Raw genomic sequence first — 15709 nt, 5'->3', positions numbered from 1 at the left:
GATCTGAGTGAAGAGTGTGTCATTGTTCTCTACAGGTTGAGATGTTGTGGTGTCACAGATGAAGGTTGTGCTGTCTTCAGCTCTGAGATCAAACCAATCACACCTGAGATACCTGAATCTGTCCAAGAATAAACTAGGAGACTCTGGAGTGAAGTTGCTCTGTGATCTGAGTGATGATCCACTTTATAAACTGGAGACTTTAGACTATTGTGATTGTATTATTATTATTATTATTATTATTATTATTATTACTGTTCTTTAAAGATTTAAATAATAATAATAATAATAATAATAATAATTATTATTATTATTATTTAAATCTTTAAAGTTCAGTAAAATGCCTTATGTGTGTAACTCGATAATATAAGATAATTCAGTTTCACTTTAGCTTCTGTAAAAGCCTGATTCCAAAAAAGTTGGGACACTGTACAAACTGTGAGTAAAAAAGGAATGGAATAATTTACAATTCTCATAAACTTATGTGTTATTCACAATAGAATATAGATAACATATCAAATGTTAAAAGTGTGATATTTTGAAATGTCATGCCAAATATTGGCTCATTTTGGATTTCATGAGAGCTACCCATTCCAAAAAAGTTGGGAAAGGTAACAATAAGAGGCTGGAAAAGTTAAATGTACATATAAGGAACAGCTGGAGGACCAATTTGCAGCTTATTAGGTCAATTGACAACATGGTTGGGTATAAAAAGAGCTTCTCAGAAGTCAAGATGGGCAGAGGATCACCAATTCCCCCATTCTGCAGTGAAAAATAGTGGAGCAATATCAGAAAGGAGTTTCTCAGAGAAAAATTGCAAAGAGTTTTAAGTTATCAACATTTACAGTGCATGATATCATCCAAAGTTTAAGAAAATCTGGAACAATCTCTGTGTGTAAGGGTCAAGGCTGGAAAACCATACTGGATGCCTGTGATCTTCGGCTCTTAGACGACACTGCATCACATACAGGAATGCTACTGTAATGGAAATCACAACATGGGCTCAGGAATACTTCCAGAAAACATTGTCAGTGAACACAATCCACTGTGCCATTCGCCGTTACCAGCTAAAACTCTATAGGTCAAAAAAGAAGCCATATCTAAACATGATCCAGAAGCACAGGCGTTTTCTCTTGGCCAAGGCTCATTTAAAATGGTCTGTGGCAAAGTGGAAAACTGTTCTGGTCTGATGAATTAAAATTTGAAGTTCTTTTGCAAAACTGAGATGTCATGTCATCCGGACTAAAGAGGACAAGGACAACCCAAGTTGTTATCAGTGCTCAGTTCAGAAGCCTGCATCTCTGATGGAATGGGGTTGCATGAGTGCATGTGGCATGGGCAGCTTACACATCTGGAAAGACACCATCAATGCTGAAAGATACATCCAAGTTCTAGATCAACATATGCTCCCATCCAGACATTGTCTCTTTCAGGGAAGACCTTGCATTTTCCAACATGACAATGCCAGACCACATACTGTATCAATTACAACATCATGGCTGCGTAGAGGAAGGATCCGGGTACTGAAATGGCCAGCCTGCAGTCCAGATCTTTCACCCAAAACATTTGGGTCATCATAAAGAGGAGGATGCGACAAAGAAGACCTAAGACAGTTGAGCAACTAGAAGCCTGTATTAGACAAGAATGGGACAACATTCCTATTCCTAAACTTGATCAACTTGTCTTCAGTCCCCAGACGTTTGCAGACTGTTATAAAAAAGAAGAGGGGATGCCAGACAGTGGTAAACATGGCCTTGTCCCAACCTTATTGAGATGAGCTGATCCCATGAAATTTTAAATAAACTATTTTTTACTTAAAATTATACATTTTCATTCTGTGGTCTAACTGATCTATGAACATATGCATATCTTCATCTCTTCCAGTGTGTCTGTATGTAAGTGATAAAGAGAGAATTGTTGATCATTTACTGTTATTAATCTATGATCAGTTGTTCATTCATATCTCTGGCTGTAATATGAATACACTGTGTTTTTCTGAGCTGAATCTTCTGATGTGATGTAACAGCAGTAATGTCTCATACTCATATTCGTTTGTCTGTGTGTTTTATTGTAGGACTCAATTAAGTTTCCTCAGGATCAGCTGATGGTGAATAAGAGCCGCTACAGAGACATCACAGTCACACAATCACAGACACTGAAGACACAGAGACACACAGATCACACTGTCATGTTTGATGTCTTTCACTCTCTTGTTTTATAGTGAATGATTTATGAAACTGAGTGATTCACTAGATGGTGACTTCAATGTAGATGCTGTAACACTGAATACACACTGCAGACAAGTAATGCTGATCAAACTAAAACAAAACATTTTAATCAACATAAACATGGTGTGAATAAGAGATTTATGTATTGTGTAATATTGACTGTATTATATACATTGATTTTAATGGGAGAATGAGATTCATTTATCAATATAACCTTTGTTAAGCTTGAATAGAAAGTTTTCTTTAAATATTTTTACAAGTTTTAGTTTGAGAAATCAAGAGTCTGACAGAAGAGTCAACCGGAAAATCACTGTAAAGATTTAAATGTAAAATAATTATTATTCACAATTTTTTAATTTTTGATTATTAAAATTTCCGCCTAAATCTTCACAATTTACTGACAAGTACTACATCTACAAAACAACGCAGTAGGAATGGAGTGTGAAGGTTTTCAATAGAAAAGACATAAGAAAATTGATCATGTTGATACATTACCGAAACCATCGGCTTATCAGGCATAAAATTAATGTACATCATCATAATTGTGTATTTTGAAATTCAAAACTAGAAGCGTATTGTTTTTACATTTGCTCTTTCTGTAAGACATTTATAATTGACTAAAAATCTCATAAGTTCACTGCGTTCTAGTAATAATACAAGCTCTGGTAAAATATTGAAAAATGGCTGTATTCAGTAATATATTAAATATGACAAATGACTGGAAATTTTAGCTTAATTTAATTTAATAGAACAAACTTTTAGTTTCTTCTGACAAAACTAGTTTACTTTCACTTTCTGAAAGTTTGACCGGAGTTAACAAACAATGAACATATTTCAGTATATTTACTGAAGATGAACAGAACAAAGTGATTTCTGAAATTCTTAGAAATAAGACATGCTTCTATTTTACAATTCCTAGCTATTAATTATATAAACCTATAGAAACAAATTCTATAGCAAAGAACATCAAATATTTTCTGTAATACAAATGTACAATCTTGTAAAAATGTATAGTGTTCACAAACTGTACACCAAATACTCAAAACTATGAAATCTGCAAAGTTACAGTAGATATTGTGAAGTGTGTGTAAGGTTATGATGTAATGATGAATGAGAAAACATGTAAGTTTGCTGATCACTGAACATTATTCTCTGTTGTGACTGTAAGAGGAGATCAGAAACTTCTCCCCACTGTAACGATTGCTGTCTGGTTTGTTCTGGGACGTCACCTGAGAAATCACATCATACATGTTACTAAAAAGAATTACTGTCCATTGTGTTATTATTCAATCATGCGCCACTCACTTCTTCTCTTCAGACCCCTGGGTTTGTTACATTTATCAATGGCAAATCTATTCTGAGCAAGTCTCACAGACAGAGAGTCTCCTCTCCTGAGAGAATCAAACACAAAGCACAGATATTATGATGAAAAACTGCTGAAACTGTGAATGTGAATCCAGGCAAACACACATCACAGTCAAATCTAAAGAGAAAAGGCTCACTTTATACAGACCATGAGTTGAAAGTGACACTAAAATCATTACAACATGCTCCTGTAAGTCATCTCTGCTATGACCTGACAGAAACTAAATGAATTCTTGTTAAGTGATAAACAGTCTGTCTACCTTGTAGCTGTCACAGTCTTCTGTCTTTCTGTCACTGTCTTCTGTGAGTGTTGTGTTTATTTGGTGCCATGTGCTCTCTCCTGTCCTTTTCTGACCCCGCCCACCTTGTCACCTCATTTTATGTACTGGTATTGTACATTTTTACATTCTATTAATATTTTAACCTTTCAACCCATTAAACCAATGGCAATATAAAAATGTAATAAAAAAATACCACTGTTACATCTAGTCATTGCCATTGAACATTTTTATTTTATGTCAACAGAACTAGTTTCCTATCAAAAAAGGTTTCAAAGGTTTTAATGTATTACAAGTGCATGGAAATACAAATGAACCTATTTTATTATTGTATCACACTATATTGTCCTCCAGTTAAAGATGACATTTCAGTTATTTAATGCCTTTCCCCCACAAGTGCAGCCAATGAGGAGATCCTTAATGATGACATTATGAATTTCTTGTTGTCTTGGAGAACTTGCATCATAAAGTTGCATTGCATGTTTGGTCAGTTCTGGTCTTGCAAATCCTGCAATGCTGAGCTGTGCAGCATCTGTTGGTTGCTGTTGCTGTCTTTGGTAGTCGGTTGCATCGGTTTTCGGATCAACAGTATATTGAACCGAAAACCGTTTCTTTCGGAGGCGTCCGATTTGAGAACCGATGAACTGATGATACTGCGCATGCGTGTAATTTTTCAAGTATTTTGTTAAACATCGGAAAGTGTGATAAAACTATAAATAAATAAATATATATATATATATATATATATATATATATATATATATATATATACAGTATTGTTCAAAATAATAGCAGTACAATGGGACTAACCAGAATAATCAAGGTTTTTCGTATATTTTTTTATTGCTACATGGCAAACAAGTTACCAGTAGGTTCAGTAGATTCTCAGAAAACAAATGAGACCCAGCATTCATGATATGCACACTCTTAAGGCTGTGCAATTGGGCAATTAGTTGAATTAGTTGAAAGGGGTGTGTTCAAAAAAATAGCAGTGTGGCATTCAATCACTGAGGTCATCAATTTTGTGAAGAAACAGGTGTGAATCAGGTGGCCCCTATTTAAGGATGAAGCCAACACTTGTTGAACATGCATTTGAAAGCTGAGGAAAATGGGTCGTTCAAGACATTGTTCAGAAGAACAGCGTACTTTGATTAAAAAGTTGATTAGAGAGGGGAAAACCTATAAAGAGGGGCAAAAAATGATAGGCTGTTCAGCTAAAATGATCTCCAATGCCTTAAAATGGAGAGCAAAACCAGAGAGACGTGGAAGAAAACGGAAGACAACCATCAAAATGGATAGAAGAATAACCAGAATGGCAAAGGCTCAGCCAATGATCACCTCCAGGATGATCAAAGACAGTCTGGAGTTACCTGTAAGTACTGTGACAGTTAGAAGACGTCTGTGTAAAGCTAATCTATTTTCAAGAATCCCCCGCAAAGTCCCTCTGTTAAAAAAAAGGCATGTGCAGAAGAGGATACAATTTGCCAAAGAACACATCAACTGGCCTAAAGAGAAATGGAGGAACATTTTGTGGACTGATGAGAGTAAAATTGTTCTTTTTGGGTCCAAGGGCCACAGGCACTTTGTGAGACGACCCCCAAACTCTGAATTCAAGCCACAGTACACAGTGAAGACCGTGAAGCATGGAGGTGCAAGCATCATGATATGGGCATGTTTCTCCTACTATGGTGTTGGGCCTATTTATCGCATACCAGGGATCATGGATCAGTTTGCATATGTTAAAATACTTGAAGAGGTCATGTTGCCCTATGCTGAAGAGGACATGCCCTTGAAATGGTTGTTTCAACAAGACAATGACCCAAAACACACTAGTAAACGGGCAAAGTCTTGGTTCCAAACCAACAAAATTAATGTTATGGAGTGGCCAGCCCAATCTCCAGACCTTAATCCAATTGAGAACTTGTGGGGTGATATCAAAAATGCTGTTTCTGAAGCAAAACCAAGAAATGTGAATGAATTGTGGAATGTTGTTAAAGAATCATGGAGTGGAATAACAGCTGAGAGGTGCCACAAGTTGGTTGACTCCATGCCACACAGATGTCAAGCAGTTTTAAAAAACTGTGGTCATACAACTAAATATTAGTTTAGTGATTCACAGGATTGCACAGGAATCCCAGAAAAAAAAAATGTTTGTACAAAATAGTTTTGAGTTTGTACAGTCAAAGGTAGACACTGCTATTTTTTTGAACACACCCCTTTCAACTAATTGCCCAATTGCACAGCCTTAAGAGCGTGCATATCATGAATGCTGGGTCTTGTTTGTTTTCTGACAATCTACTGAACCAACTGGTAACTTGTTTGCCACGTAGCAATAAAAAATATACTAAAAACCTTGATTATTCTGGTTAGTCACATTGTACTGCTATTATTTTGAACAATACTGTATATATATATATTTATGTAGATTATGTATGGGCCAAAGGGGTTTTCAGGGAAGTTGGACAATAATTAAGTCTCTAAAGACTCCATGTTTAATATGAATAAGTGATGATTTATGAAATATCTGTACTGTATTTATAGTTAATGATGACATTCACAAACTGAGTTTGTAGTAAACAGAACATGAACAGGAGTAGAGCAGCTGATGATACTGAACTGCAGCATGTGCCGGTGTCCTGACATTTTATCCTACCCTGTCAGATTTTCCTACCCGGGTTTTGAGCGATTCTCGTTCTCGAGTCAAGGACCGGTTGTATCAGTTTTCAGATCATCAGTAAACTGAACCGAAAACCGTTTCTTTCGGACGCGTCCGATTCGAGAACCGAGGAGCTGATGATACTGCGCATTCGTGATTCAGCATGAAGCCGACTGACTCACAGCGCCTCTGAACCGAACTGATTCTTTTGGTGATTGATTCTGAACTGATTTTGTGCTAATGCCGGTAAACCGAGGGCTTGAATGAAGGGCAATCTGACGAAACGTAAGTTCATTTAATAACAAATACATCGCAATGGATTATGTATCCGGTGAACTGTTTTTTTTTTTTTTCAACCGGTTTATTGAATCAAACCGTCCGAAAGAACGGTTTCGCGGAAAAGAATCGAACTTCCCATCACTAATCCACATTGATATCCAGTGAGTGGTGCGTGTGTTTTGTCTGCAAGCATGAGACTTCTGCCCGCCGGTGTGGTGCAGTAAAATGACAGAAGGGGAGACATTCATTAATTTATCATTTCAATTTTATGCTGGTTTTATTGTTACACATGACGTGGACTCGAATGTACTCGGAATATTTTCAGAGTCCAAAATGTTCAAGTCCGTGTCAAGTCCGAGTACAAATTCACCCGAGTGCGGACAAGTCCGAGTTCGAGTACCCCAACTCTACTCAGTACCTGGTTCACTCTGCACACCTGTTCAATTACTCACACACACAGCTGCTCCCCATTTGTTCACTAGTATATAGTTTGGTCTCACACACCACTCTGCCTGCCTGGATTATTGTATTTTATTTGCTAATGTTTGTTTTCATTACGTGTCTCTAGTTCTTGCATTTCGGTGATTCGTTTCTGTTTTGTTTTTGCCATGTTGGCCTTTTGTTTCTTTCTTAATAAAGTTAATCTTCCCTCCATCTTGGACCCTGACCTGTTCTTTCCACGGCGCCGTCTCTACCGCGCCGTGACAGAATCCAGGCAGCAAATATGGGTCCAGCAGGGAGATTCCTCGACATCTGCCAAGGAGAGCGAAGCATCGAGGATTATGTTTGGGAATTCGTGGGGGTGGCTCGGCTGTCAGCGACAGAAAAGACCTGTCTAATGGTTTTCTTCTGAGGAGGACTAGCCGAGGCCTTCAAGTCCCTTATGCCATTCTGGCACCCCGACGAGACGCTGGAGGATTACATCAACCTGGCTCTGCAGTTGAGTGGCTCAGCTGTTAGGCTGGAGTTAGCTGCAGAGCCGGCTCAAGGTTCTCCTGAGGTGACAGTCCAGGAGTCAGCAGAGGCCTCGGCGGCTGCACCCAATGCCTCGCACCTGGTCCTGGAGTGTCATGGGCTGATGCGCTGCATGCGGGATTCACAGTTGATGTCGGTGTGAGCAGCGTGGTCGGCTCGCAGGACTCACAAGGTGGTGGAGCCTGCTGATGTTCCCTCTGAGGCAGTGGGGCTGACTGCTAGCCTTCACAAAGCCGCAGATTCCACTCAGGATTGCCCCGAGGCGGCGGTGTCTGCTCAGGATTCCCCCGAGGAGGCGGTGTCCGCCCACGATGCCCCCGAGGCGGCGCCGTCCGCTAACGATGTCCCTTAGGCGCAGGTGTCCCCGATGCGGCGGCGTCCGCTCACGATGTCCCCGAGGCGGCGGCGTCCGCTCACGATGTCCCCAAGGCGGCGGCGTCCACTCACAATGTCCACGAGGTGGCGGCGTCCGCTCACGATGTCCCCGAGGCAGAGTCAGGGGTATTCACCGCTGACCCTCCAGAGTCAGGGCTAGTCACCGCTGACCTTCCTGAGCCAGGGCTAGGTACCATGGACTTTCCAGAGACAAGGCTAGGTCACTGGTGATCTTCAAGGACAGAGTCAAGTCACTGGTGATCTTCAAGGACAGAGTCAAGTCACTGGTGATCTTCAAGGACAGAGTCAAGTCACTGGTGAACTTCAAGGACAGAGTCAAGTCACCGGTGATCTTCAAGGACAGAGTCAAGTCACCGGTGATCTTCAAGGACTGAGTCAAGTCACCGGTGATCTTCATGAACAAAAGCAAGTCACCACTGATCTTCATGAGCAAATACAAGTCACCAATGATCTTCATGTACAAATGCAATTCACCAAGAATCTTCATGAGCAGTGTCGGGGTCAGCACCGATCTTCTGGAGTCCAGTATGTACACCATGGGATTGCCAGATTGTCGTCCTTCCGTTGGTCGGACCACACAGTTGTGGTGGTCTTCTGCTCCGCCCTGGGAATCGTTCGCCCTGACCACATGGTTGTGGTGGTCTTCTGCGCTGCCCTGGAGGGCTTCTGCCTTGACCACACGGTTGTGGTGGTCTTCTGCTCCGCCCTGGGGGGCATCCGTCCTGACCACATGGTTGTGGTGGTCTTCTGCTCCGCCCTGGGGGGCTTCAGCCCTGACCACATGGTTGTTGTGGTCTTCTGCTCTGCCCTGGGGGGCTTCAGCCCTGACCACATGGTTGTGGTGGTCTTCTGCTCCGCCCTGGGGGACTTTGGCCTCGACCACTAGGATGTGGTGGTCGTCTGCTCTGCCCTGGGGCATTATTTCTATTTGTCAGTTGCAAAATAAAATAAAATAAAATAAAAGCACCACATAGAGTCTAATGCACAGCATGCACTTCAAGATTTATTTAAAGATTTGGTAATGTGATGATAATATGTATCTGCTGCTGTATTTTATAAGCATTGCTATAAAACTCATTTTAAAAGGGTCATATGATGCTCCTAAAAAGAACATTATTTTGTGTATTAAGTGTAATGCAATGTGTTTATGCTGTTTAAGATAAAAAAAAAAAACACATTATTTGCCATTTTATGTACATTATTGTTTATCCTCTATGCTCTGCATTCTGAAACATGTCTGAAACTCATTCTTCTGAAAAGGCAAGTTGTGCTCTGATTGGCCAGCTATCCACTGTGTTGTGATTGGCTAAATGTCTCATGCGTGTGACGTAAATGTTACGCCCCTTAAAATACTGTGATCCCTTCTCCCAGCAACACGAGACTCAGTCCAGCTGCTCTGCTCGAGCACATCCCATCACCACTTTCTTTTCAGCAGTTCAGTCAATGAGTAACTGAATAACTCTGGATATTCAGAGCGAGTGTCAGGCATGTTTATAACTGAATAACTGAAGTAATTTGTGAATTAGTGTGCACTTGAGACACGAACCATTTCAAACGATTCAGTTCAGAAGAGCCAGACTGTCCTTTGCAATGATTGAACTGCTCAACATTATAGAGACAGCCATTGTGCCACAGACACATTGCAGGCTACTGGTTCAGGAAACAGTCCTCATCCTCCATACTATTTGAGTATTTGGGTTGAACTATTCAGGAACAGTGTTGAAATACAACTTAACCGCTGATTTGTGTCCTCTTTAGGAAGCCCGGAATAATAATTCCTCGGAATTATTTGCAGATTGACCCATGCACCAGTTTTGGCCTTTGCGGATCCGTCCAGGCCATACATCTTGCATGTAGATGCGAATATGAATGGTCTTGGGCCGGTCCTTAATCAAGAAAGCCCGGACGGGTTGCGCCCAGTCGCGTACGCCAGTCGTAAGTTGAGTGAAACGGAAAAGCGCTACACCATCCATCAGCTTGAATTCCTTGAATCTGTCCAAGAATAAACTAGGAGACTCTGGAGTGAAGTTGCTCTGTGATCTGAGTGATGATCCACTTTATAAACTGGAGACTTTAGACTATTGTGATTGTATTATTATTATTATTATTATTATTATTACTGTTCTTTAAAGATTTAAATAATAATAATAATAATAATAATAATTATTATTATTATTATTATTTAAATCTTTAAAGTTCAGTAAAATGCCTTATGTGTGTAACTCGATAATATAAGATAATTCAGTTTCACTTTAGCTTCTGTAAAAGCCTGATTCCAAAAAAGTTGGGACACTGTACAAACTGTGAGTAAAAAAGGAATGGAATAATTTACAATTCTCATAAACTTATGTGTTATTCACAATAGAATATAGATAACATATCAAATGTTAAAAGTGTGATATTTTGAAATGTCATGCCAAATATTGGCTCATTTTGGATTTCATGAGAGCTACCCATTCCAAAAAAGTTGGGAAAGGTAACAATAAGAGGCTGGAAAAGTTAAATGTACATATAAGGAACAGCTGGAGGACCAATTTGCAGCTTATTAGGTCAATTGACAACATGGTTGGGTATAAAAAGAGCTTCTCAGAAGTCAAGATGGGCAGAGGATCACCAATTCCCCCATTCTGCAGTGAAAAATAGTGGAGCAATATCAGAAAGGAGTTTCTCAGAGAAAAATTGCAAAGAGTTTTAAGTTATCAACATTTACAGTGCATGATATCATCCAAAGTTTAAGAAAATCTGGAACAATCTCTGTGTGTAAGGGTCAAGGCTGGAAAACCATACTGGATGCCTGTGATCTTCGGCTCTTAGACGACACTGCATCACATACAGGAATGCTACTGTAATGGAAATCACAACATGGGCTCAGGAATACTTCCAGAAAACATTGTCAGTGAACACAATCCACTGTGCCATTCGCCGTTACCAGCTAAAACTCTATAGGTCAAAAAAGAAGCCATATCTAAACATGATCCAGAAGCACAGGCGTTTTCTCTTGGCCAAGGCTCATTTAAAATGGTCTGTGGCAAAGTGGAAAACTGTTCTGGTCTGATGAATTAAAATTTGAAGTTCTTTTGCAAAACTGAGATGTCATGTCATCCGGACTAAAGAGGACAAGGACAACCCAAGTTGTTATCAGTGCTCAGTTCAGAAGCCTGCATCTCTGATGGAATGGGGTTGCATGAGTGCATGTGGCATGGGCAGCTTACACATCTGGAAAGACACCATCAATGCTGAAAGATACATCCAAGTTCTAGATCAACATATGCTCCCATCCAGACATTGTCTCTTTCAGGGAAGACCTTGCATTTTCCAACATGACAATGCCAGACCACATACTGTATCAATTACAACATCATGGCTGCGTAGAGGAAGGATCCGGGTACTGAAATGGCCAGCCTGCAGTCCAGATCTTTCACCCAAAACATTTGGGTCATCATAAAGAGGAGGATGCGACAAAGAAGACCTAAGACAGTTGAGCAACTAGAAGCCTGTATTAGACAAGAATGGGACAACATTCCTATTCCTAAACTTGATCAACTTGTCTTCAGTCCCCAGACGTTTGCAGACTGTTATAAAAAAGAAGAGGGGATGCCAGACAGTGGTAAACATGGCCTTGTCCCAACCTTATTGAGATGAGCTGATCCCATGAAATTTTAAATAAACTATTTTTTACTTAAAATTATACATTTTCATTCTGTGGTCTAACTGATCTATGAACATATGCATATCTTCATCTCTTCCAGTGTGTCTGTATGTAAGTGATAAAGAGAGAATTGTTGATCATTTACTGTTATTAATCTATGATCAGTTGTTCATTCATATCTCTGGCTGTAATATGAATACACTGTGTTTTTCTGAGCTGAATCTTCTGATGTGATGTAACAGCAGTAATGTCTCATACTCATATTCGTTTGTCTGTGTGTTTTATTGTAGGACTCAATTAAGTTTCCTCAGGATCAGCTGATGGTGAATAAGAGCCGCTACAGAGACATCACAGTCACACAATCACAGACACTGAAGACACAGAGACACACAGATCACACTGTCATGTTTGATGTCTTTCACTCTCTTGTTTTATAGTGAATGATTTATGAAACTGAGTGATTCACTAGATGGTGACTTCAATGTAGATGCTGTAACACTGAATACACACTGCAGACAAGTAATGCTGATCAAACTAAAACAAAACATTTTAATCAACATAAACATGGTGTGAATAAGAGATTTATGTATTGTGTAATATTGACTGTATTATATACATTGATTTTAATGGGAGAATGAGATTCATTTATCAATATAACCTTTGTTAAGCTTGAATAGAAAGTTTTCTTTAAATATTTTTACAAGTTTTAGTTTGAGAAATCAAGAGTCTGACAGAAGAGTCAACCGGAAAATCACTGTAAAGATTTAAATGTAAAATAATTATTATTCACAATTTTTTAATTTTTGATTATTAAAATTTCCGCCTAAATCTTCACAATTTACTGACAAGTACTACATCTACAAAACAACGCAGTAGGAATGGAGTGTGAAGGTTTTCAATAGAAAAGACATAAGAAAATTGATCATGTTGATACATTACCGAAACCATCGGCTTATCAGGCATAAAATTAATGTACATCATCATAATTGTGTATTTTGAAATTCAAAACTAGAAGCGTATTGTTTTTACATTTGCTCTTTCTGTAAGACATTTATAATTGACTAAAAATCTCATAAGTTCACTGCGTTCTAGTAATAATACAAGCTCTGGTAAAATATTGAAAAATGGCTGTATTCAGTAATATATTAAATATGACAAATGACTGGAAATTTTAGCTTAATTTAATTTAATAGAACAAACTTTTAGTTTCTTCTGACAAAACTAGTTTACTTTCACTTTCTGAAAGTTTGACCGGAGTTAACAAACAATGAACATATTTCAGTATATTTACTGAAGATGAACAGAACAAAGTGATTTCTGAAATTCTTAGAAATAAGACATGCTTCTATTTTACAATTCCTAGCTATTAATTATATAAACCTATAGAAACAAATTCTATAGCAAAGAACATCAAATATTTTCTGTAATACAAATGTACAATCTTGTAAAAATGTATAGTGTTCACAAACTGTACACCAAATACTCAAAACTATGAAATCTGCAAAGTTACAGTAGATATTGTGAAGTGTGTGTAAGGTTATGATGTAATGATGAATGAGAAAACATGTAAGTTTGCTGATCACTGAACATTATTCTCTGTTGTGACTGTAAGAGGAGATCAGAAACTTCTCCCCACTGTAACGATTGCTGTCTGGTTTGTTCTGGGACGTCACCTGAGAAATCACATCATACATGTTACTAAAAAGAATTACTGTCCATTGTGTTATTATTCAATCATGCGCCACTCACTTCTTCTCTTCAGACCCCTGGGTTTGTTACATTTATCAATGGCAAATCTATTCTGAGCAAGTCTCACAGACAGAGAGTCTCCTCTCCTGAGAGAATCAAACACAAAGCACAGATATTATGATGAAAAACTGCTGAAACTGTGAATGTGAATCCAGGCAAACACACATCACAGTCAAATCTAAAGAGAAAAGGCTCACTTTATACAGACCATGAGTTGAAAGTGACACTAAAATCATTACAACATGCTCCTGTAAGTCATCTCTGCTATGACCTGACAGAAACTAAATGAATTCTTGTTAAGTGATAAACAGTCTGTCTACCTTGTAGCTGTCACAGTCTTCTGTCTTTCTGTCACTGTCTTCTGTGAGTGTTGTGTTTATTTGGTGCCATGTGCTCTCTCCTGTCCTTTTCTGACCCCGCCCACCTTGTCACCTCATTTTATGTACTGGTATTGTACATTTTTACATTCTATTAATATTTTAACCTTTCAACCCATTAAACCAATGGCAATATAAAAATGTAATAAAAAAATACCACTGTTACATCTAGTCATTGCCATTGAACATTTTTATTTTATGTCAACAGAACTAGTTTCCTATCAAAAAAGGTTTCAAAGGTTTTAATGTATTACAAGTGCATGGAAATACAAATGAACCTATTTTATTATTGTATCACACTATATTGTCCTCCAGTTAAAGATGACATTTCAGTTATTTAATGCCTTTCCCCCACAAGTGCAGCCAATGAGGAGATCCTTAATGATGACATTATGAATTTCTTGTTGTCTTGGAGAACTTGCATCATAAAGTTGCATTGCATGTTTGGTCAGTTCTGGTCTTGCAAATCCTGCAATGCTGAGCTGTGCAGCATCTGTTGGTTGCTGTTGCTGTCTTTGGTAGTCGGTTGCATCGGTTTTCGGATCAACAGTATATTGAACCGAAAACCGTTTCTTTCGGAGGCGTCCGATTTGAGAACCGATGAACTGATGATACTGCGCATGCGTGTAATTTTTCAAGTATTTTGTTAAACATCGGAAAGTGTGATAAAACTATAAATAAATAAATATATATATATATATATATATATATATATATATATATACAGTATTGTTCAAAATAATAGCAGTACAATGGGACTAACCAGAATAATCAAGGTTTTTCGTATATTTTTTTATTGCTACATGGCAAACAAGTTACCAGTAGGTTCAGTAGATTCTCAGAAAACAAATGAGACCCAGCATTCATGATATGCACACTCTTAAGGCTGTGCAATTGGGCAATTAGTTGAATTAGTTGAAAGGGGTGTGTTCAAAAAAATAGCAGTGTGGCATTCAATCACTGAGGTCATCAATTTTGTGAAGAAACAGGTGTGAATCAGGTGGCCCCTATTTAAGGATGAAGCCAACACTTGTTGAACATGCATTTGAAAGCTGAGGAAAATGGGTCGTTCAAGACATTGTTCAGAAGAACAGCGTACTTTGATTAAAAAGTTGATTAGAGAGGGGAAAACCTATAAAGAGGGGCAAAAAATGATAGGCTGTTCAGCTAAAATGATCTCCAATGCCTTAAAATGGAGAGCAAAACCAGAGAGACGTGGAAGAAAACGGAAGACAACCATCAAAATGGATAGAAGAATAACCAGAATGGCAAAGGCTCAGCCAATGATCACCTCCAGGATGATCAAAGACAGTCTGGAGTTACCTGTAAGTACTGTGACAGTTAGAAGACGTCTGTGTAAAGCTAATCTATTTTCAAGAATCCCCCGCAAAGTCCCTCTGTTAAAAAAAAGGCATGTGCAGAAGAGGATACAATTTGCCAAAGAACACATCAACTGGCCTAAAGAGAAATGGAGGAACATTTTGTGGACTGATGAGAGTAAAATTGTTCTTTTTGGGTCCAAGGGCCACAGGCACTTTGTGAGACGACCCCCAAACTCTGAATTCAAGCCACAGTACACAGTGAAGACCGTGAAGCATGGAGGTGCAAGCATCATGATATGGGCATGTTTCTCCTACTATGGTGTTGGGCCTATTTATCGCATACCAGGGATCATGGATCAGTTTGCATATGTTAAAATACTTGAAGAGGTCATGTTGCCCTATGCTGAAGAGGACATGCCCTTGAAATGGTTGTTTCAA

General features: G+C 38.7%; 2 protein-coding genes and 1 long non-coding RNA gene across 7 annotated transcripts in view; all 3 read left to right on the top strand.

The window, feature by feature from the left end:
* LOC113113543 (NACHT, LRR and PYD domains-containing protein 3-like) overlaps nucleotides 1–2144 on the top strand; it is a 45203-nt gene extending 43059 nt beyond the window's left edge. For all 5 annotated transcript variants that reach the window (XM_026279798.1, XM_026279801.1, XM_026279799.1 and 2 more), the window contains 2 exons: nucleotides 36–209; nucleotides 2072–2144. In XM_026279798.1, coding sequence (XP_026135583.1) covers nucleotides 36–132 — 97 coding nt within the window. In that variant the 3' untranslated portion in view covers nucleotides 133–209; nucleotides 2072–2144. The remainder of the gene's footprint in view (nucleotides 1–35; nucleotides 210–2071) is intronic.
* LOC113113542 (NACHT, LRR and PYD domains-containing protein 12-like) overlaps nucleotides 1–15709 on the top strand; it is a 245285-nt gene that overhangs the window by 181794 nt on the left and 47782 nt on the right. The gene's annotated exons all lie outside the window — the stretch shown is intronic.
* On the top strand, nucleotides 10162–12186 carry LOC113113547 (uncharacterized). The gene is made up of 2 exons (XR_003293603.1): nucleotides 10162–10257; nucleotides 12114–12186. It is a non-coding gene; the product is annotated as an uncharacterized LOC113113547 (long non-coding RNA).

The sequence above is a fragment of the Carassius auratus genome, chromosome 14 (genome assembly GCF_003368295.1).
Source record: "Carassius auratus strain Wakin chromosome 14, ASM336829v1, whole genome shotgun sequence".
NCBI lineage: Eukaryota > Metazoa > Chordata > Actinopteri > Cypriniformes > Cyprinidae > Carassius > Carassius auratus.
This window is presented reverse-complemented; position numbering and strand designations above follow the sequence as displayed.